General features: G+C 44.8%; 2 protein-coding genes across 5 annotated transcripts; one reads left to right on the top strand and one right to left on the bottom strand.

The window, feature by feature from the left end:
- Positions 1 to 717: 717 nt before the first annotated feature.
- On the bottom strand, positions 718 to 11064 carry brpf3a (bromodomain and PHD finger containing, 3a). 4 transcript variants are annotated; one of them, XM_056436736.1, is made up of 13 exons: positions 10569 to 11063; positions 7758 to 9275; positions 7324 to 7480; positions 6365 to 6496; positions 5761 to 5889; positions 5341 to 5653; positions 4956 to 5261; positions 4158 to 4643; positions 4016 to 4073; positions 3079 to 3167; positions 2780 to 2877; positions 2486 to 2640; positions 718 to 2413 (listed from the first exon to the last, which is right to left on the bottom strand). In XM_056436736.1, exons 2-13 carry the CDS (start codon positions 9254 to 9256, stop codon positions 2230 to 2232), a joined length of 3606 nt encoding a protein of 1201 aa, XP_056292711.1. In that variant the 5' UTR covers positions 9257 to 9275; positions 10569 to 11063; the 3' UTR covers positions 718 to 2229. The 4 variants fall into 4 exon arrangements, with proteins under 4 accessions (XP_056292711.1, XP_056292710.1, XP_056292709.1 ...); XM_056436735.1 differs by having other exon boundaries at positions 7758 to 10434; XM_056436734.1 differs by having other exon boundaries at positions 10368 to 11063.
- Positions 11065 to 18100: 7036 nt separating this feature from the next.
- si:dkey-183j2.10 (glutamate receptor U1) lies at positions 18101 to 23162 on the top strand. The gene is made up of 9 exons (XM_056436755.1): positions 18101 to 18185; positions 20707 to 20738; positions 20826 to 21005; positions 21220 to 21443; positions 21632 to 21729; positions 21834 to 22051; positions 22124 to 22343; positions 22438 to 22682; positions 23044 to 23162. Exons 1-9 carry the CDS (start codon positions 18101 to 18103, stop codon positions 23146 to 23148), a joined length of 1407 nt encoding a protein of 468 aa, XP_056292730.1. The 3' UTR covers positions 23149 to 23162.
- The last annotated feature ends 92 nt before the right edge of the window (positions 23163 to 23254 follow it).

A 23254-nucleotide genomic window follows, 5' to 3' on the forward strand; every position in this document is an offset into this window, starting at 1 on the left:
CTGAATCTAACCGATATTCTTATTGTCAAGATGTCTTTGTGTCATTCTGCTGTGTACGACTTCGAGGGCTTGATGAGCCTCCGTTAATGCAAATAACCAAAATTAATGTGCTAGGACGCTGTTGCTCAAAATGACCAGTTATTTCCCTTTTAACGGTCAGTACGAATGGTTAACCGAGATGAGTTTTAAGATAATTAAGATTAGAGTAGAAGCTTTGACTCGACTAATACATTTTAGACACTTGATTAATATTGATTTATTTTTTTCAATTAACTTACTGTTTCTCGAGACATATTCAGGAACGTGCAGTGAGTTTCTTTTTTTGGCCCCAATTGAAGCCACAGACGTGGGTCAAGCAGGTGACCGGTTCGGATGTATATTGTGAAGAATATGTGGTCTCTCTGTGTGGACGAAGCAGAGTCTAACCCTAGTTAAGTGCGGCTGCAGGATTAAAGCAGCATAGAAAGACTCCCTCTTAAAAGCTTTGGTCAGACGAGACCTTGAAGAAATCAGAGCTCGCAATATCTACCTCTTATTTACCTAGAAATGTGGAAGATCCTTTGATGTGGGACACGATGAAGGCCACATTTTCACCGTTAACTGGCATGCTATCTCTTCTAATACATATATTCTTTCTTTAAAGAATCTCTAAACCAACTCAGATGATATTGTGAACAGAGTTGAGCAGGTGAGACAGGACGAGACGACACACATGCAGTTGTTTCAAACAGCATTTATTCTTGTGTGAGAAAATATTGTCTCAGGCAGATTATAGATCTTGCAGTACAATTCAAATGACAAGATCAAAAATCTCCTGTGCCACCCAAGAAAAAAAAAGAACAGCTTTTGTAGTCTAGTGCGGTCACTGCTGCCTACGGAGCTCAGGTCTTGTGCCGCCTCACTTTTAGAGAATATATTCGGACATGTTGGTGAATGCCATCACCGTTACAAAGGTCTACTTAGCGTCATACATAAATCTTTTCAATATTTTACTTTTTAAATAACACTCTCGACTGCCACAAATTATAAATTAAAATCTAAATTTGATTTTTGCATTCCTTAAATTACTTCATGTAAGCCAATATAAACATACATTTACATATTTACAAAACTATACACATGCACCTTTACTACACTGAGGTTGTATTCATATATGTATATACTGTACACACACACACATACACACTTTTGCCACATATATGGCTCCAGGAGTCACCAATCTTAAAAGTCTTTTTTTAAACTCTTTGTGCTTTTCAAGTCATTCCAGCCAGTTCTTCAGTGAGTCGTTGCAGTAGAATTTGTCATAACCACATAATAATCAGCTTCATCTGTGTAGTGGCTTCACACCTCACTAACCAAGTAGATGCACCAGGTACTCCAACATTCAAGTATCATAACACAGTTTCACAATATGGAAAAATAAGTAAAGACCTCTAAAGTCCCACCTATGACGCGTCATGTCTGGACTAAAACTTAAATGTTTGCTTTGGCATCCGGTATCAGTATTTATTTTCATTTAAAATTGTTCTTTTGACAAATATCTTGGATCAACTTAACAATTCTCAGAATTGTTGAATAAAATGTGCACACTCATCACATCTTCTCGAAGTCAAACGAGGTTAGAATGTTGTGGTTATTTTAGATAATGCTCAGTTTAAAATCAATGGTAGAATCTGAAGGAATAGTCAAGTGTGGTGCACTTTTACATATATTAAAGTTAAAGTTATAAACTATATATTATATGAGTTATTTTTTGATGGCAAAAATGTAACTCTTCTTGGATAGCCAATTTTCTGTGGAGCCCAGATAGGACGTGGACATTATGTGGGACTTTCAAACTTCATTAAACACATTTCAATGGCAAATACAATTTAAATATGTTTTCAATCAAGACGTTCCCTTTGAAGATTTAATATTTACACTTCTCTCACCCAAGTCTTGACTCACTTTGGCCTAAAATAAAAACTTTCTATCCACACATAGCAATAGTGGTTGTGTAAAATCTTTTACAAAAATCACATGAATAAATGAACAAATGTATCCAGAAAAATTCTTCAAGCACTTTTTTCTCCTTGTTATAAATCAGATTAACTGTTGTATGACAGAAAACTCTATTATACCATTGACCGTTAACCCTTTGTTTTACTTTCCCATCTTTATAATGATGAAGCTTCTAAACATATAACCACACAGCCTGTTTAAAGTTGATAAAATCTTAAAACTAAACTCTTATATAAAATTGGAGGGCGTGAAGTTTAGATTTCCTCTGACATGATTCAAATGCACCATGGCCCGGTCGTATGCAGTGTGTACGGACTTGCGAACGCTGGGTTTCTTGCCTTCCATTAAGCGCAGCTTGTCCACCGTGTCGTCCAGCCCCATCGGCAGTAATTTGTTGCGAGGGAGCCATTGCCTGAAAAACAAGAGGCGACATTTTCACAATGCGATTGTTTTCAAATTCAGCATGAGCCTGTCGGATTCTTACCACGTTCTTTTGGTGTCAAAGAAAAGCACCAAGAAGAGCTTTTCCCCTTCTTCCGTTTCCCTCCATTCGCCCAGTTTGAGCACATCCACGGGAGGCACTGGAATGGGGATGCCGTTGTGAAGGAGCCCTTCCTGGGGCATATCTGGATCAACAATCTGGAACAACAAAGGATGTCGGTTAAAGCTGACCGATTTATCAAGCCCCACTATGGGATGCATTGAGGCCTTCTTCCTTGTCGGCTTTGAGACTTTGTGTGTATAACAGCAGAAAGTGTGAGAGCAAAGACGTCCTCACCATTGCTGGGTACGATGGGTATCCTCTGCATTTGGCCCAAACTAGGTCCAGAGGTCCGAGCTCAGCCTCACTATCTAAAGACATAAGTGTAGACTGTCCTGTGAACAGGATACAACAATACATGCAATTAATTTCTATTCAGGACATCTCTTGAGCCAAAACTTACTATTTCATTAAATTGTATTATAAAAAGTATCATAAAAAGCTTTGTGCGCAACGGTTTTACATTAAGCATCCATTAAACACTCAAAGATGTACGCATTTCATTGGGTTTTTTATTGCCATCTCATCATACACACCAGACCCACAGAGGCCTCCGTGCTCACTGTCAGGAACCTTCGCCAACGCAGGTTTACCACGACTTCTTTTGGGTGGCGAGACACTGCAGCTGTAAACAAGAGGAGAGAAAAGCGAGAGAGTACGGTGATTCTTTTAATTAACGCACAATTTACGGTCAAGCTATCTATTCTAGAGGTGTCCCCGAATGAGAATTGACATAGTAAATCTAATTGGAAATTCATGTTGCAACCGCTTAGCTGTTGTTTCAGTATAATGGACAGCGGCGTTTGTTACCTTCGCTTTGAAAATGCGGAAGGTTATGTTTTGATCGCCGTGTATTTATTTATTTATTTGTATGCGTGTTACTCGCATAACTAAAAAAGTATTAAACCGAATCACATGAAATTTGGTGGGATGATTGGTTATTATCCGGGGACCATTTGATTAGATTTTGGGATCTATCAGGTCAAAGGTCAAGGTCAAGAAAAGGTCAAAATCTTATTTTTACCATAGCGCGGTCAATTTTTATCCAATTGGCATGCAACTAATGCCAAAATGTTCATAATTCAATGCCCAATCTTGTGATATGCGAAGGTATGCGCTCTACCGAGTGCCCGTTCTAGTTGTGTGTTTCTAGAGTTGCGGCAAGTCAATAAACAGAGACACGGTTTCTTGTCCTGCTGGATCTTTGTGCCTGTAAAATAAAACTTTTCGTCCCGATTCTTTTACCACCAATTGTATTAATCTATAGAAGTAGGGATACGATAAGACTTTCTAATTGCTATACAAGACCACCTGTTCCCTTCTGTGTTTGAAAGTTATATTCACATGAGTGATACCAAAGAATAAAACACTCTCACACAACAGAGAGCTTCAGGTCTTGCTGTTGTAAATCATCAGATATAAAGATAAGTTGAGCAGTCTGAAGAACAATGGCTTCTGTAGCTGAATACTCACTTTAGTTTTTGGTCGTTGTCATTGTGGTCTGCAGAGGTGTGCTTTCCATTCGTCAGGCCTAGCAGAAACACCAATGAAATGGTGACAAATATGGACTGTCTGGAATCTCTCGCTGTATTTAAGTGATTCGTTTTGTCCTTACCTCCTTCTCTGGGGGGTGGAGGGAGTTTGTCTGCTTCACTTTCTGAGCCGAGGCCTCTGGACCTCAGGTGGTGAGAGGACGGAGAGGGAGGTGCAGGGGAGGCGTTTGGAGTGGGAGGTAAGGTGGTGATGTTGGTCGCACTGGGTGACTTTGGGCTGGCAGGTGTGCTGGCCAGCCCGTTAGTTTGACCCTCAGACGTGTTACCATTCTGTCGTGGTGGAGACTTGTTTTTGACCACTCGCGCCCCATTCTTTGCTTTTTTAAACAGAACAGACGTGCGACGACCAACTCCAACCGGAGTCGGGGGTGTCTCCAGCGGAGTAACCTCATGAGCTGCCTCCTGCTGTGACCTCTGCCGCTTGTAGGAGCGTCCAGGAGACCGTCGCCCCCCAGGTACGATGCCCAGGACAGGAGGTTCGAGAGGAGCGTCTCCTGGCAGCGGGGACGATACCGGGCAGGTGAGCTCCAGCACAGGCGGAGCGTCATCTGGATCAAAGAGAAACGATCATGAATACAGCTGGAAAGATTCGTCATTGAATCTTATACGTCATTTATTAATCAGAATCTCTGAACTTTACTGGTTGCAGCTTCTCCAATATGAGGATTTGCTGCTTTTCTATGTTTCATTCATTGTAAATTGATCGGACAAAAAAAAAAAACATTGGAAGACGACACATAGGACAAAACGGCAGATTAATTAATTGCCTAAATACAGTAAATACTGCCGACACTATGTTAGCAATAACAAATATATGAAAGGAAATTTATATATATATATATATATATATATTGTTGTACCTGTCCCAGGGTTTGACATGGCTGTCAAAGTCCCATTTGTCTTTTTTTTCTTTTTCTTCTGCTTCTTTTCTTCCTGCTCTTTTCCTTCGCCGTCTTCGTCATTGCCGTTCACAGACTGCGAGTTTTGCTGCTGCTGGTTCATCTTCTGTTTGAGAGAGTTGATCTCTCGGCGCAGCAACCTGATGCGCTTGGTTCGACCACCACTGGTGCGCATGGATGCAACCATGTCCAGTTTGTCCAGTAAGGCCTTCAGCTGTTCATCTGTGGTTAAGTGCAGTCTGTTCTCCGGGTCCAGCAGAGAGTCAACTGGAGAGGGTGGGAAAAAGAGACTTGAGGGTTATGATCATGAAATACGAGGAATAGCACATTCTCGCTCTCAACTCACCGTCGTCCCATGTACAGTTGTAGAAGCCATGCCTGTTCGGAGACTCTGGGAGATGCATCCCAGTGCTGGGGTCCAGGCCGATGCTCTGAGACTGCCTGTGGGCGTGACGGAGAACAGCTCCACCCACCTCCCGCAGTTGTAAGGCTGTCTTGTGAAACATGGTGTCCTTGGAGTTGTACTTGAGGCAGTTGGAGATCATGAGGTTAAAGTCCTTCTCCAGGTCCGTGATGGAGCAATAGGCATGTCCCTCCAGTTTGGTACACATGGTGGAGAAGTCCATGGGTTGGGAAATAAACTCCAGGTAATCTGGGACCTCAGTGAATGATGAAAATAAGACTGTTAGCCGAGTCAAACCCAAAGCAGTTATGCAGCTTGAAATAAAGTGTGTATTTAAGCAGACGGTTCTCTAACTGCACCAACCTCTGACAGATTGACCGGCTGAGAGAAGATTTTAGATGTGTCCTTCTCCTGCAGTTGTTCCAAGGTGGATCGCAGAAGAACCAACGCAGGGGTCAACTTTAACTCGAGAGTAGCCTGCTGAATTTTCATCTGAGGAGCCACGACATAAACACACACGGGTGAGGAGAGGGATAACAAAGTCACTCTACGCCGATTCAAATGCATAACAAACTCTAAGTATAACCGAGATAAAGGGCGCATCTAAGTATTATTTTCATTAATGTTCTTATTATTTTCTCTTAAATGATATAATCATTGATGATATCTCAGAAAGGGTAATTAAAGATATTTAAATAGCATGTTGTTTGATCGACAATCCACATTCCAAACATTATAAGATATTTGTCTTATAATGTTTGGAATGTGGATTGTCGATCAAACAAAACAAAAAATTAGCATAGGATTTTGAGCAAATTGCTTAAAAGATGTATCTACTAAATTGTTACTGAATATTTTTCTCCCAATCGACTGATGACTCGAGAATTAGTTCCAGCCCTAACAGATGTGCTTATGAATTGGAATGCTGATGAGTCTTAGAGCTTGTCTCGCACTTCCTCTGACGCACCTGTTCTCTCTTTAGCCGCTCTCTCTTGCGGATGAGTTCCACCAACAGCCTGGCTCTTTCCAGGTCTTGCCTCAACTTTTGCCAGTATCGTAGCTCCTCTCTTGCAGCGCTCAGCTTCTCATCAGGTTCCCTCTGAAGGCAAAAGGAACAAGCACAAAGTGAACATACTTCTTGTTTTGCTTTAATCCACCAGTCAGTCTTTCCTCTAGCTTTGTGTTGCTGCAGGTCCCAGAAAGGAAATTTGATGTATTAGTCCCCCACAAGTTATCCAGGAAGACAGACAATCATAATGATCAGGTCATATGTCAAAAGTGCAAAACCTGTGTCTTGACAAATTTGGCAAAAAATAGATGGATCACAATTTTGATTTAATTTGCATACAAAAAACATGTCCGCAGGGACATTACTGTGAATGTGTATGCTGTCATAAGAATGCATTTTACAATCCCAAACACATCGAAGACTAAATTGTTTTGAACTTGCATTTTATGGTTCAAACACAGTAACATCATAAATGAGTGGGCAAAAGATTGTAACCAATATCTCTAGCTTTTCACACGTCGTCGCGCTCTGCAGCAGTGAGAGTTCTACAGCAGCGATAACAGAGCTGTGAAGGGGTATGTGGAAGCCCGCCATCTATTTCAATTAGTCATTTACAAGTGGAATGTCTTGACTTATGTTTTGATTTCAGTGTGTGTGAAGTGGTTTGATTCCAGTGGCTCAGACTTCATTGGTTCAGTGAAGGCTTGAAACTCCAAATAATGTAATTATACTGGTGTGAATCAATTATCATGCTCCACCCGACAGATATATTAACCAAGTCAAAAATCAATGTGAGTGCCAGCTTTAATAGGATTTATTAGATATTTGTTTTTTTAGAAGGTTTGTTTATTTTTCAAATGTTCCTTTTAAAACGCACACACACACACACACACACTGGTCATTATCTCTCTCCTCACCTGCTCTGAAGTCTTTTGGGCCTGTAGATGGGAATGAAGTCGGCGTATTAAAGGCATCCCATTTCGTGACTGACGTTTCAGTAACCAGTAGTTATGAAGCCTCTGCATGAACTGATTCTTTCTCTGGACTTCAACTCCGGTGCAGATCTTGTTCAGCCTGTGGAGACGTAACAGTTATACATTAAAACCTATGTGGCTGTACTGATGGTCATAATAACGCCACTAACTTATGACTTTATGGTATACATACATGGTATACTTTTATATAAGTATAAAGTACTCTTTCTTAATGTCTCAAAACCTAATTAGTTTGGAGAGTATTTTCTGTGCAACCCTGCAAGAATACTAACGATATATTGTAAGGCAGCAGACACCACAGTCAGTTAATAAGGCATGCTGGGTATGGAAATTCCAACAGGATGCAAATATCACACCTGTGTGAGGGAATCTGAGGCACGAGCAGCACAGGCACAGTTGAGCGGCGTGTCGACCGGCCAGACCCCTTCGTATTCTTCTTCTTCTGGCCCTTGGTGGCCTTCTTGTTTGGTGGTGGTGGTGGGGGGCTTTGAGTGTAGGACCTTTGACCCCGGTTACCCCGGCCCCCCACCAGTCTCCCTTCAACTGACTCGTCCCGCCGAGACCCCACTGGAGAATGATGCTCACAGAAAGCAGTCTTTTTCACAGAGAAGGTGGTACCGTTGACACCCGTCTCCCGGACTGGGTCTATCTTCATGAACAGGCCAGCCTTCTGGGCGCAGGTGACATGAAAGGCCCTGTAGCAGTTGGCTTTGTGGCACTGAATGGATGCTCCTCTGCCTTTCTGCTTACACAGGTAGCAGGTGAGTTTCCAGCGAGCAGGAGGGATGTTCTTGACCCCGTCAACAGGCTCCAAAAACACTGTGTTGGCAAAACACACCTCTGGAATCCATATGGCACAGACAACGTGGGCCCAACGTCCATCACTTGTCTGTTTGAAGGCACCTCCTCGGTTGGGACAGAGCACACAGTCTACAGGGCGGGAGGGGGACTGCAGGCAGCAGCGGCACAGCCACTGGCCCTCAGGTACGTAGGGCACACCGTAACACTCCTGGTGGACGGCCAGATTGCAGATGTCACAGAACAGGATGACATTACTGTTCAAACATTCGTCATCCAGACAGACACAGCAGAAAGCATCCTCGTCCACGGCACTCTGGGACAGAGCCTGGCTGCGGGACTCCAAGATGGATTCCCTCTCCAGGCGGTCGATCAGCAGCTCAAAGGTGTCTGCAGACACGGAGGCGTAGCCGTCACACACCCTCTTTTGGTTCACCATCTCCAGCCAAGCCAGGTCCTCCTCGTCCATGTCATACTCTGCCACACTGTCCTGTTCCTCCATTGACTTTTCTATGAAACGATAGTAGGCTTTCGGGAGAGGAGGCGCCTCTGAGGGGCAAACTGAACTCAGCACACGGAAGATGGGCTCAGGCAAAGGGATTTGGTGGGACGGTTGCTGGAGAGAATTAGTAGGCCCAGTGTGCTGCTGGGAGCCGGACCGTTGGTTCTGGTGAGACGTATTTTTACTAGTCTTCCTGCTTTTACTGTTTGTGGGTTTCCTCCACGATCTAGTTTTAGTCTGCGTTTGTTCACTGTTCTCCTTGTTGCTGTTGCACTCAGCAATGTCCTGGGCCATCATCTCGTCCTCGGTAATAACTGGCAGAGCATCCGTGATGTTAATCCGATGAAGCCTTCCCTCTAGGTCCACTTCCACTATTTTCTGTGCCTGAGCATACGTCAAAGTCTCCCTGGATGGAGAGAGCTGCAGTCTGTAGGGCGAAGGGGGCCGCAACTGGCCAGATGATCCCCTGCCCCTGCCTCTCCCTCGGCCTCGGCCCCTACCCATTTTGAGTCCACGAGCAACTGTCTCACATTCCCACCTCCTCACCTTCCGCATGGGAGTTTAAACCAGCTCCCTAACAGATACAAAGGGAAGAAAATTATTCCACGCAATGTGTGTCAATTTTGCAGAATAATCTATTAAGAACTACAGGCGCTGTTGTAATATATACCATGTAACCATTGTCTAAAGTAAATCAAATCCGAAACCAGATTTTACTGGGAAATAACTGTTTTGATATCAGGTTATTATCACACCACGAGTGAAACCATTCAGTACATGTTGAATTATAAAACAACATTAATCTACAATGTTGGCTATTTAAAACCTATGTAATGCCATAACAAAACATTAAGGATATCACCATTTACCCACTATCTGATTGATCACCTTAAAGTGTAGTGTATCAGTCATCCTAGATATCCCACTGTGGGACTGTGGCTCTAAATGTGTTAGTGTTACTGTATACATTTGGGCAACCCTCCCTATTATCACGACATGCTGTTCAAAACATATTCTCTCATTATAAATAACCTAAATATTAACAGTTGTAATGTTATAAGCAATTAATTATATAATATTGCCTTTAAACATGAATAGTTCATAATTTGGTTTCAAAACTATATAATATTCTGCCCTCAGAGCTTATTTTATATTATATCTTTATGAATGTTGTGTCACCCTGCTCCTCAACTGCGGCCAACATAAAGAGTGCACTCTTATTTAGCATTTTTTTGTAAGATTTGTGGCGTTTCCTTTTCGATTCTAGACACAGCAGTTACTGGGAAAAGGGGTCAACTCTGGTGCTGTTGTAATACAAACACAGCAGGTTACCTCAAGTACTCCTGCTGCACGATCACAACGACAGTAAGTTGTACTCCATGCTGTCTCTTTATTGGTCCAATCAGGAGTCTATACCAGCCCCAAGTTTCCCTCGGACCAATCAAATGCCAGTATCCTCTGTTTTTTCCCCTGTTGCTGTGCATAGTTAGGTTGACGAGCGCTAAATACCAACCCGAGTATCTAACATCTGTCAGCCATTTTAAGCGCACAAGAGCAGAGACAACATTTGGATTGCAAGTTGATTAGTAGCCCAATTATACATGCCAAGAGCAACCAGAGAGCAGACGCACTGTTTGCGCCGTGCCTAAATGCATAAATTACTTGCATGCATATATGAGATCACGACACCGCCAATGTGCAACGTTTCGTCGACAGCTTTGTACTCCAGACCCCTGCGAAAAGATTGTCTCGTTGATGTTGATAACGATACTCGGTCGGACCGGACACACAGAAGTCGTGTAACGTTCACAAAACGGCAGGTTTCCTCAGCAACGCTGAAAATGCAGAACGCGTCGGAGTGGTTTACCTTGTGAAGTCGTCCTCTGCAGGGCGAGTGCCAAACAGAATAACTGCACCAACTAAATGTCAGCTAGTGACAGACTACAACCAAGGCGGACATGCTAGCCGTTAGCTTAGCTCGCCGGTAATTTCAGGAGCGACAGCATCATCTTCAGCACTTCAGATCTCCGCTGTGACTTCGGCCCAACAAACACACTCGACTTGGTTTCATAGTTGTGGTTTCAACCTGTCAAACGATGTCGGTTCCCAAATAGAGGGTTGCAAAATTCTGAAGATATCAAATTAATGTTCCTTGGATGAGGCTAAATATTCAGTCGAGATGGGTTGAAAAATACGCCCCTTTGGAAAAAAAACACCTCAGCCAATCGAAAGAGCTGCTTCGCCTCGCGCGCAACGCGCATTGTTTTCTGATTGGTCCTCCAGATTAAACGAAAACATCGAACTCAAACTAGAGATCACGACAGAAAGAAGCGATGAGAAAAACAACGAGACGTATATTGCGCGCCTTATAGCCCCGTCTTCATTTCCCATAGACCCATGTTGTACCTGTTATAGACCTACACCTGCTGTCTCCGGGAGGGGGGGGGGGGGCTGTGTATATTGTAGCTTTAAGTCTGTTGGTTTGTCACTGCATGTGCAATGAGAGGCTTTAAAAACAAAAGTCTCCATAATTAATTTTCTACTTATTGCGTGATCCTTATTTTACTATACGGCCGCAATGGGAGGAGATCAAATCTAACTGAAATGTAACATGACATTTATAATATGTTTGGAAATACAACATTGTTATATTACATTGTTATACATCAGCTCTTTCTCTGACATTTTTATATTACCTTGCTATCCATCCATTTTATCCCGCTTATGATGTTAATGGTAAAATAAGAAGGGAAACATTTTCATTGGCGTGAAGACGTTTGTTATTATTCCTGTTGGTATTATTGCTAATTTATTTGCATAAAAAATTAAATAGTTAAATAGTTAATTAAAACATACAATGTCATGAAAAAAATATCCACAGTGCCATTCTGATAAAAAAAAATTCAAATATTGATTTACAAGTCCACTCCCTGCTAGCATTCAACAGATGTGTAGTTTGTATCTGTCCCGAATCCATAATACAAGATTCCTACTCTTTATGTCACATTTGTTTGTCGCTTCAACTTCTTTCTATGGCCATCTCCGAGCTCCGTCACAACTATGTGTTATGTTTGGTCCATTCACCATGAATATGTTCACTCAATATGTTTTTCTCTTCTCCATTTTTCCACAATTTGATAAATGTTTGGATCTGTGTGTTTCCTGTTTTATGTTGAAGTCCCTGTCGTTTCCTGTTTCCCTGCTCTTCCCTCCCTGTGCTTGTCTGTTTCTTTCCTGATTGTTTCCAGCCACGCCCTGATTGTTTCCACCTGTGTCTCCACCTGTGTCTCGTTCCCCTGTGTATTTAATCTGTGTCCTTCTGTTTGTCTGGTGTCGGATCGACCTTTTTTTTTTGTTCCTGTGTGGTGTTCGTCCGTGTTCCTGTCCGGGAAATAAACTCTGTTTCAAGAAGCTCCTGCTGCGTTTGGGTCCTCCGCACCACAGACCATAACAATAAACCTTCAGTGCCTTACAACATTAGCTGGTCAGTCAATTCTGTGTTCTGATTTTTTTCTTCCTTTTAAAGTGTTAATAAAGAGCAGAGTGTGCTGTCATGCTCCAAACACACATTTCTGGTCTAAAACTGAGCTCTGATTAACACTAGTGATGGTGAGATGAAGCCTCATGAGGCATCGAACCACTTCAGCCAATTGGTTCGAGAAAGGGTTCATTTCTCGAAGCTTCATGTGCTCACGACACCACCTACTGGCCAAGTGGATAATCACAGGCAGCTGTATCTGAACCACATCATTGTTGTGTCTGTTATGGCTGTTGGGAATGACTATGAATTACAAAAATGTATGACCAAATCATTTCTGTACATAAATTATCACATATGTGCATAATAAAATATTTTTTGAATGTATTCTGTGTGTAAATGTTCCCAAAATGGTAGTATCATATGATATGGCAGGTTGTGTAATAATGTTATTATTGTGGTGACACGTAATGTTAACATAATTCACCTTTAGGAATGGTGTTGCCACACGGACAGTTAAGTTGTGACACAGGGGTTGATGCATGTCATTCCTGCAAACTCGCTATGCTAAGCAGTTGTGTGGATAAGGTTCTCTTCCTTGATGGATATTAAAGCTTGGAATTCGATCCTGAATACTCCGCCTCCGACTCCGTATCTCCGGCACTACAGTGGTGACCCTGACATTTCTAGGAAAGTTTCCAGAAACTTAGTGAACATGGCAGAGCGTGATGTTTATGTAAAGTTGCCGGAGTTTTGGGAGCATGCTGCGGAGGCATGGTTTGCCCACGTGGAGGCACACTTCGCCTGCCGTCAGGTCCGGGACGGGGACGCAAAATACTACCTGGTGGTAACGGCGCTGGGAAGTTCCACATCGTCCAGGTTGGTGGGATTCATCGCTGCTCCCCCGCTACAGGGCAAATACGAGGCGATTAAAGAGCTCCTCCTTAAGACATTTAGCTTATCTGCTAAGGAGAGAGCCCGCCAGATTCTTGACATTCAGAGCCTGGGGGACAGCAGACCGTCTCATCTCATGGAGAAAATGCTGAATCTGCTAGGGGGGGAAGATCCCCAGATATTGTTCATGGAGGTTTTCCTGCGCCGCTTGCCACCCGGGTCCAGGCGGCGCTGGCCAACACGGCCATCACAGACCCCGCGCCTTGGCTGAGGAGGCGGACCGCTTTCCTGGCGGCACGAGAGCCAGAGGCGGGGCGTTAGCTGTGGCCGGCGGCCCGTTTACAGGCAGGACGGCGTGGCGGAGGCGGGCGCCTATGTCTAATCAGCGTGGAGACACCGGACAGTGCTTTTACCACGCACGTTTGGGACAAAGGCAAAAGTGCATCGCTCCATGCAGCTACAAACCTCCGGAAACGGAGGGGCCCGCTCAGTAGTGGCCGTGGCGTGGGCGGCACGGGCAGGCTCCTTTTCATCAGCGACAGCATTTCGGGACCCTTTTCTGTGTGACACGGGTGCCCAGCGGAGTGTAGTTCCTGCGTCGAGGAAGACGTCGCTCGTGGAGGAATGGTCCGCGTTGACGACGGCTAATGGCGCCCCATTCGCACATACGGCGTGCGGGCTATGTGTTTGTGCATCGGGGTCAGCGTTTCAGCTGGGAGTTTGTGACAGCGGACATTTCTTTTCCCTGCTTGGGGCAGACTTTTTGTGCCCATGGACTGTTGGTGGACGTTAAAATAAACGCTTGGTTGACGCCTTGACGTTTTCCTCCCTGGTGTGCACACTCGGCAGCGCAGCGTCTGACGGACTGTCGAGCTCGCTGTCAGGGTCAGACATTTTCTTAAACTTTTGGCTGAGTTTCCAGACCTGTCGTTACCCACCTTTTCTGCACTCACTACCAAGCATGGCGTGGAGCACCACGTCACGACGGAGGGTCCTCCTGTCTACGCCAGGGCCCGGCGGTTGAACCCTTCTAAGCTGGCTGTGGCGAGGCGGAGTTTTCGACTATGGGCGCCTGGGCATCGTCCGCCGCTCCGACAGCCCTGGGCCTCGCCGCTGCATGTCGTTCCCAAGCCGAACGGCGGATTCCGCCCGTCGCGGGACTATCGTCGGCTCAACGACGCCACTACGCCCGACCGCTATCCGGTGCCGCACATACAAGACTTTTCGGCGCATCTGGCCGGCGCAAAGGTGTTTTCCAAAGTGGACCTGGTGCGTGGATACCACCAAGTGCCCATGCACCCTCTAGACATTCCCAAGACGGCGGTGATTACGCCTTTTGGGCTTTTTGAGTTCCTGCGGATGCCTTTTGGGCTCAAAAACGCCGCTCAGACATTCCAGCGCCTGATGGATTCGGTGCTACGGGACCTGCCTTTCGTGTTTGTGTACCTGGACGACATACTCGTCGCCAGCGCTTCGGTGGAAGAGCACCTGTCCCACCTCCGTGCCCTTTTCACGCGGCTCAGCGATCATGGATTAATCATTAATCCTGCAAAGTGCCAGTTCGGGCTGTCTGCCATTGACTTCCTCGGGCACCGCGTCACAGACGGTGCGACACCTGCCGGCGAAGGTGGAGGCTGTCGCGGCTTTTCCTCGCCCGCTCACAGTCCGGTCGCTACGGGAGTTCCTGGGGATGGTGACTTTCTATCACCGTTTTATCGCCCGAGCTGCCCACATCATGCGGCCGCTGTATGAGGCTTTGAAAGGCAAGACCCCCGTCCAGGCGATCGACTGGACGGTGGAAACGGAGGGAGCTTTTACTGAGGTCAAGGCCGCGTTGGCGCAGGCGGCTTTGTTGGCACACCCATCACCCACGGCACCCATCTCTATCACTACAGATGTGTCGGACTACGCGGTCGGCGCGGTGCACAAACAGTGGGTGGAGGGCGCTTGGCAACCGCTCGCCATTTTCAGCCGCCAACTTACGCCCAGAGAACGCAGGTAAGCGCTTTTGACCGTGAACTCATGGGTCTTTATTTGGCCGTGCGGCACTTCCGTTTCTTGCTGGAGGGCTGTGAGTTCACGGCGTTTGTCGACCACAAGCCGCTCACCTTCGCCATGTCGAAGGTGGCGGAGCCTTGGTCGGCGCGTCAGCAGCGGCAGCTCTCGTACATTTCAGAGTTTACCACGGACATTAAGCATGTGGCTGGCAAGTCAAACCTGGTGGCGGATTGCCTCTCCAGGGTCGTCATCGGTGCCGTCCAGTTGGGCCTGGATTATACGCGCATGGCGGCGGACCAGGTCGCTGACCCTGGCGTCCAGGCTCTGAAGTTGGAGAGCACTGGATTGCGCTTGGAGGACGTGGTGTTCGGCGACGCGGACATCACTCTGCTTTGTGACGTTTCTACGGGCCTGTCGCGGCCTGTCGTCCCCGCCTGCTGGAGGCGCTCGGTGTTTGAAGCAGTGCACGGCCTATCGCACCCCGGCGTTAAGCCTTCAGTGCGTTTGGTGGCCACAAAGTTCGTCTGGCATGGACTTAAAAAAGACGTGAGGACTTGGGCAGGGGAGTGCGTGGCTTGTCAACGCGCTAAGGTGCACCGCCACACGAAGGCCCCTTTGGGCGTTTCCTGGTGCGGAGAGGAGGTTTGACCATGTTAACATTGATTTAGTTGGTCCGTTGCCTCCCTCAGGGTTTCTCATACCTCCTCACTATGGTGGACAGGACGACTCGTTGGCCGGAGGCGGTTCCGCTCGGGTCGACGTCGGCCGCAGGCGTTGCCCGGGCTTTCATTGCAACGTGGGTGTGTCGTTTTGGCACCCCATCAGACATTTCCTCGGACAGGGGCTCGCAGTTCACGTCCGAGCTCTGGAACGCGGTGGCTGGCGGTCTGGGGGTTAAGCTGCACAGGACTACCGCTTACCACCCTCAGGCTAACGGCCTCTGTGAGCGCTTCCATCGCTCCATGAAGGCGGCCCTTAAGGCCAGCCTTACGGACGGCAACTGGGTCGACAAGCTGCCCTGGGTGATGCTGGGGTTGCGTACCGCGCCCAAGGAGGATCTGCAGTGCTCTACGGCGGAGATGGTTTACGGTCAGCCGCTGAGGGTTCCAGGGGATTTCCTCCCGAAGGCGTCGGCTCCCTGGTCGGCGAGGGCCCAGCGGGCTTTCTTGCTGGACGCGGCGGAGGCTTTCGCCCCGGTACCTACTACTCAGCACGGTACTCCGGGGGTTCAGGTGCCCACGGATCTACGCTCGGCTGGGCACGTTTTTATCCGCCACGACGCACACAGAGGTCCCCTGCAGCCTCCTTATGATGGACCTTTCAGGGTCTTGGAACACGGGGATAAGCACCTGGTGGTCGACCTGGGTGGCAAGGCGGAGCACATCTCGGTCGATCGGGTGAAGGCTGCTCATTTGGACTTGGGCCAACCGGTGGTGCTCGCTAGGCCGCCGAGAAGGGGCCGCCCCCCAGCTTTGACTCCTGTCACGGGTGCTAGACCTGTTGTTCCGGTCCCTCCTCTTACGGGGACCGCACGGGAAGGAGTCGCTTTACCAACTCCAGTTATTAGGAGTCGTTGTGGTCGGCGTGTTGTTCCTCCCCGCCACGCAGATTTTGTTTATGTGTGAATTCTGGGGGGGCTTGTGTGGTGACACGTAATGTTAACATAATTCACCTTTAGGAATGGTGTTGCCACACGGACAGTTAAGTTGTGACACAGGGGTTGATGCATGTCATTCCTGCAAACTCGCTATGCTAAGCAGTTGTGTGGATAAGGTTCTCTTCCTTGATGGATATTAAAGCTTGGAATTCGATCCTGAATACTCCGCCTCCGACTCCGTATCTCCGGCACTACATTATGTCACTTTAGGAAAATGGCATGGGCTTAAGCAGGCAGAGGACAGTGAAAGTGTGTGTGTGTGTGTAACTAGGAAGAGGGGACTGAATATGCTTGTGTAACTTGGACAGTGATGTACAGGACAGGGACATTTTATTCATTTTTATGCAGAAATAACAGTTTCTCAACAGTTCCATCTTATCACCTATCCTTCTCTCCTAACTCTCCAAACTATCTCTCTCTCTAAACTCTCCAAACTCTCAACCAACAACCCACACGTTGAATGGAGCCTGAGGGGTTTATATTGCTGTCAAACCTCCCAGCAAAATCTGAACCACTTCCTGAAGCAGTCACGTGGTACAGCCGGGCAGCGAGGCTTCGGACGTCATCATTTTTGGCTCCTCCCCTAAATGAAGCAAGCCTCGATACGCGCTTCGAGGAAACGCCCCCTCCATTACTCGACACACGCTTCGAAGCGTCGGCACATCTCGTAACAACACTAATTAACACCTCTAAAGGAATCCACACACGTAACATACGTATTCGTCCCTTTTATATATAGAAGTTATTCAATCTGTAATTCATTGCACAGTGTTGCTACTATAGCAACATTTCATAGAATGTATTTTTTTCCTAAATAAACTTGCTCTCTGTAAGTGACAGCTGCTTGCAGAAAATATTCAACTTTGTTGTAATGTAAATATCATAAAATATGTGCTACTCCGTCTCACTTCAATATAAGTTTGATGAACATGTTCTGTAACAAGACAATAATAGTCACACTAAGATAAACTATTTGTTGTTGTTGAAATAACCACATTTTTGTTCCACAATGAAAACTAACCTCATGCTGCTTCTTCCCACCCCTTCTAAATTCTTCCACTTTCTCCACCCACAAAAACTTTGCTAGCAGTCTCCACACATTTGAATCTGAAAAACTTCAGATCACTTTGCATCGCGGTCGGTCTGAAGACTGACGTGCCAGCGGCAGCCACATCTTGGACTCTTGTCAGGTACTATGGATTTCCATCATACACACTCCACTCAATTGTTGTTGGTGGCACTATTTAATTTGTTAATTTAATCCACAGCTTTGCATTTTTTCAAGAAACGTTTCAGTATACATGCATTTAAGTTCATCTATGTGACTCATCTGATGCATAACCAACCACTCATTGTCTTTTGTACTTGTAGGATGCAAATCAGGAGAATCAGGATGCTGTCTAGCTTCTTTGTATTGTCTGTTGGGTTTTTCCTTGACATGGGAGTGTGCACTGCAGGTAATGAACTATATTTCCTTGTTAATCACAGGTTTGTAGTACTGACACACCTAAACAATGTAACAATTTAACCAGGCTTGTTCGATAACACTGATCAATTTCAAACCATGTTGAAAATGACTGACGGATGTGGTGATGTAGATAGGGGTGTGATTAATCACACAAAATTAAACTTTAGAAAATGTACACTACCGTTCAAAAGTTTTGGGTCACTTAGAAATGTCTTTATTTTTCAAAGAAAAGCACTGTTTTTTCAATAAAGATAACATTAATCAAAAATACACACCATACATTGTTAATGTGGTAAATGACTATTCTAGGTGGAAACGTCTGGTTTCTAATGAAATCTCTCCATCGGTGTATAGAGGCCCATTTCCATCAACTATCACTCCAGTGTTCTAATGGTACATTGTGTTTGCTAATTGCCTTAGAAGACTAATATCTGATTAGAAAACCCTTGTGCAATTATGTTAGCACAGCTGAAAACAGTTATGCTGGTGATATAAGCTATACAACTGGCCTTCCTTTGAGCTTGAAGTTTGAAGAACAAAATTAATACTTCAAATATTAATCATTATTTCTAACCTTGTCAATGTCTTGACTATATTTTCTATTCAATTTTCAATTCATTTGATAAATAAAAGTGAGTTTTCATGGAAGACACGAAATTGTCTGGATGACTCCAAACTTTTGAACGGTCGTGTAGTTTTGTTACTTTCTTTTTAAAAGTGTGACCCGGTCTCTGCATTTGTAATTCAGTGTGGCGACAGCTTGCTTTATTTCTCTGCCAATACTTCTCTGGATTGGTAAAAAAAAATGTACGAGACATAAATACATAAAGTCAGCTCGGATCAATATCAAAATTTAGCGCTACATCCTGTCCAACTCTCATAGAAAAAACGAAAAGGAAGCAGGCCAGTTGACCCTCTCACAAAAAACGGTAATAAATCAACTCTATGGAGCAAACAAAGGGCTTGTGTCTCAGAGTGGCCAAAAAATCTTGTATAAGTGTCATCTTTTGAAAAGGAGGATCTGATGGTTGTCAGGATCATCCTGTGGTGATGGATCCCCAAGGCCTTGGCCTGAATCAAGGCTTTTGATACTCTTTGACTTCTCTCCCATCTCACAGTGCCACGGCATTGAGACTCTTTGAATTAAAACACTGCTCTAAGAAGATTCTCTAGGATACAGGAAACCAGTTATGTCTAAAAGGTCAATGCATTCGCCCCAAAGTTCACCTCAGACATCTCTGCATGTCAGAGTAAAGTCTGAAGATGGCCAATGCACAAAGGGCTCTTTGATTCTGCTAAATTTAGCTGTGAGAAACTTGTCTGTCAAAATAAATCAGTAGTCAGTTGTCATAATGTATCAATGTTATGCCTTTCTCGCGTTTCATAGTCCAAACTAATAATACCTCTATTTTTTACCACATAATTAAGAATGAGGCAACATTTACATCATCTACATTATACATTACATTTTTAAACATATCATAACAGAACAACCAAAGAATAAAATCAAAAATCATTTAAGCATGGCGAAGAGTCTGCAGCTACACTGTCAGCTTTGTGAGGCTGTTTGTAGACGCAGAGGTGCTTTGAGCTAAATGCTATTATCAGAAAAGTCCAGGGGTCACGTAAGTCAGTAGGATTCATCCTCAAGGAACCATAAATGTCTTTACGGAAGGTAATGCCAATCCATATCGTAGATGTTGAGATATTTCATTGGGTCGGTGAAAACTAAGACCTACTGGCGCTTGATGAAATGTCAGGGGATCACCAAAGTCATTATGGTTCATCCTTTTTGGAACCATAAAGGACTACGTTTTTGCCATCACTAAAGCAAGCTTGGATGACAGTTGCTATGTCGCTTTTTTCGTTCGTTGAAGTTCAACCAAGGAGTTATCTTTTTTTCATCTTTATTTTGTTTTATATAAAAAATATTGAGAGGTGTGAAGCAGTCAAAATATCCAATATTTTGAGAAAGATTTTTTTTCTTTCTTTAAATCATCTGGTGAACCCTCAGATTTATTTAACCCTTGTGTTGCCTTAGGGTCATTTTGACCCGAATCAATATTACACCCTCCCCCCGCCTTTGGGTCATTTTGACCCGATTCAATGTTTCACCCTCCTGTTACCTTTATATTTACGAACATATTTTACCCTTTGGGTTCAATTTGACGCCAGCAATTAAAACCTCCAGAAAATTATTAGAATTAATATTGTTTTCCAAGTTTAAGTGTGAGGCACTTTATGTTTGTTTGTTGACTACCGAAAGAACACCGACATTAAACATTGAATGGGGTCAAATTAATCCTAAGGCGGGGGGAGGGTGTAATATTGATTCGGGTCAAAATGACCCTAAGGCAACACAAGGGTTAAGACCCAAAGAGGAGATCCCGACCCCCAGGTTCAGAACCACTTATTTATTTCCTATACATATATTTGTTCTACACGATGGACAGTGTTTGTGTCTAAAAGTTATCGTCCTAACGTGTGTCATTTTTCACCCTCAACATCAGTGCAATCAGAGTTGAGAATCACCACAATAAAGGTAGTTCACTTGTTTACTCTCAGGTAAATACACAGTTTAAAGATAAAACACCTTTCACTGATTATCATTTTAAATATTTTCTTTTAGCAAGAGCCATATGCGATGTCCAAAGGCTCTCAAATGGAAGGCTTTTGCATGGACCTGCTGTCTGAAGTGGCAAAAAAACTGGGCTTCAAGTTCAAAGTGCAGCTGGTGAAAGATGCTTCGTACGGAAGACAAGATGAGAACGGGAACTGGAATGGGATGATTGGAGAGGTGGTGAGAGGGGTGAGTACATGAAAACGGACATTTGGAGGGTTCAAAGCCAACCACTCTGCAAGAGCTTGAATTACCAAGCTGGCGTCTGTAACTCACAACGGATATCTTAAAAATCACTCAATGTGAGGTGTGAAGAATATCAGCAGGGTTATTGGTCCAATTAGAATCTTTTAAATTCCATGGGGAATTTCTTTAACTGTTCAGTATTTATCCGTCCCGACAGGAGGCCGATCTTGCGATTGCTCCGCTGACTCTTACTGCAGCTCGGGAGAAAGCGGTCGGGATGACCAAACCGTTCATGCAGACAGGAATCAGTATCCTGCTGAGGAAGGACATCTCAGAGGGAACAGGCTTCTTTGATTTCCTGTCCCCCTTTGCAGCCAAGACCTGGGTTGGCATACTCATTGCTTACCTGGGGACGGCTGCTTGCATCTGTATAGTTTCCAGGTTGGTGATGGAGGTGGTTTAATGTCTTACGGAAAGTGGTAATAATATGCTTTGTTGTTAAAATTATGCTGTGGATTTGAATATCAAGGTATGTACTTCTTGTGTGTGGATATTTTCACATTTCTCCTGGCAGTGGAAGCCCTTTGAGTGTGGCCACATTAATAGGTAACATTTTGATCTCAATGCAGACTCAGCCCATGTGAGTGGAGTCAGCCTCAGAGTGAGCAGAACAGATTCAGCCTCCTCCACAGCCTGTGGTACACAGCTGGAGCGCTGACTCTCCAAGGTACCAGACACTGGTGATGACGGTTGTATTGATTTGTTTATTTTCTGTAAATTCTCTCCCTCTTGAGACTTAATTTTTCTGTACTCTTTTTTTATTGCTTTCAGGTGTTGGGCCACACCCCAAAGCTCTTTCAGGACGTGTCATCTGCTGCAGCTGGTGGTTATTTACCATCGTCCTCCTGGCTTGTTATTTCTCCAACCTCAGCTCCTCTAAGACCTCTGAGTCCACTCACCTGACAGTGAAGGGTTTTGAGGACTTGGCCAATCAGGATAGAATTGAGTATGGCTGTCTGGCTGGCTCTTCCACCCTTGCCTTCTTTAAGGTACAGACATCGAATCAATGGATTCCCCCTGGGTCAATGCTTATTCTCTAATACTGTTTTTCTTTCATACAGAATTCAAACAATCCAGTGTACCGCAGAATCTTTGAACACATGGAGAGAACCAAGAGTTTTGTGTCATCTATGGACGAAGGGGTCCGGCGGGCAAAAGAAGGAAACTTTGCCTTTATTGGAGAGTCTGTTTCTTTGGACTTGGCAGCAGCACGCCACTGTGAGCTGGGCAGAGCACATGAAGTTGTTGGAATGAGGGGATACAGCATTGCGGCCACCCTCGGTGAGATTACTCATTTTTAACATTTTTTATTATATACAAAAAAATGAATAATTCAAATTGTATAATTAACAATAAACCTATGAATTTCCTTAAGGCTCACCCATCATAAAGAACCTTAGCGTGGCAATTCTACAGCTGAGCGAGGCAGGGGAACTGGATTACCTGCGAAGCAAGTGGTGGGCCAGCAGCTGCATAGCAGGCAAGGCCAAGTCATCAGCTGTGCAGCCACACAGCCTCAAGGGGATGTTTCTGGTTCTTTCCTTGGGCCTCGGGCTGGGAGCACTGCTAGCTGTCCTGGAGCTCACCTCCAAGAGCCGCAGAAGTGCAGCTGAGCAGAAGGTGCGTGCATGTCAGGCGAAGAAAACAACAACCACCCATCTCCAAAGTGTTAACCTTTCAGAAATTAATCCTAAGAGCCTTGTTTTGTGCTTCCCAGTGTGCATTTGTGTTCATTCAATCAGGTTTTAAACTGTTTCATAAGCCCGAAGGGCTGCAACGTTTGCTCAATCATTTCATGGCAACACAGTCTGTTACAGTGAAAGAAAGCAACGCTGTCATTCACCCATTGGTTTTCACATTACCTGAGGAACAAATTAGAGGACAAGCAGTCAGTCATACTCTCTTATCTCCACAACCATGTTTACATTCAATTCATCAATATATTGGATGTATTGTTTATATTTATTTGTCCTTTCCACAGAAATCCTACTGCACCGTGCTGACTGAGGAACTGAGTCTGCGCTTGAGGCCCAGCAATGCAAACAAACCCCAAGAAAATGTAGACAAAGATAAAGAAAAGGCATAAACATCCTGAAACATGTAGTTTTAACAAGTCTGAGCAAGTCATTTATTTTTTTGACACTTAATTGTAGGGTCTGAACCTTATTTTTGTAGGGATACATCAGATAAAA

This window comes from Pseudoliparis swirei, chromosome 18, assembly GCF_029220125.1.
Source record: "Pseudoliparis swirei isolate HS2019 ecotype Mariana Trench chromosome 18, NWPU_hadal_v1, whole genome shotgun sequence".
NCBI classification, from domain to species: domain Eukaryota; kingdom Metazoa; phylum Chordata; class Actinopteri; order Perciformes; family Liparidae; genus Pseudoliparis; species Pseudoliparis swirei.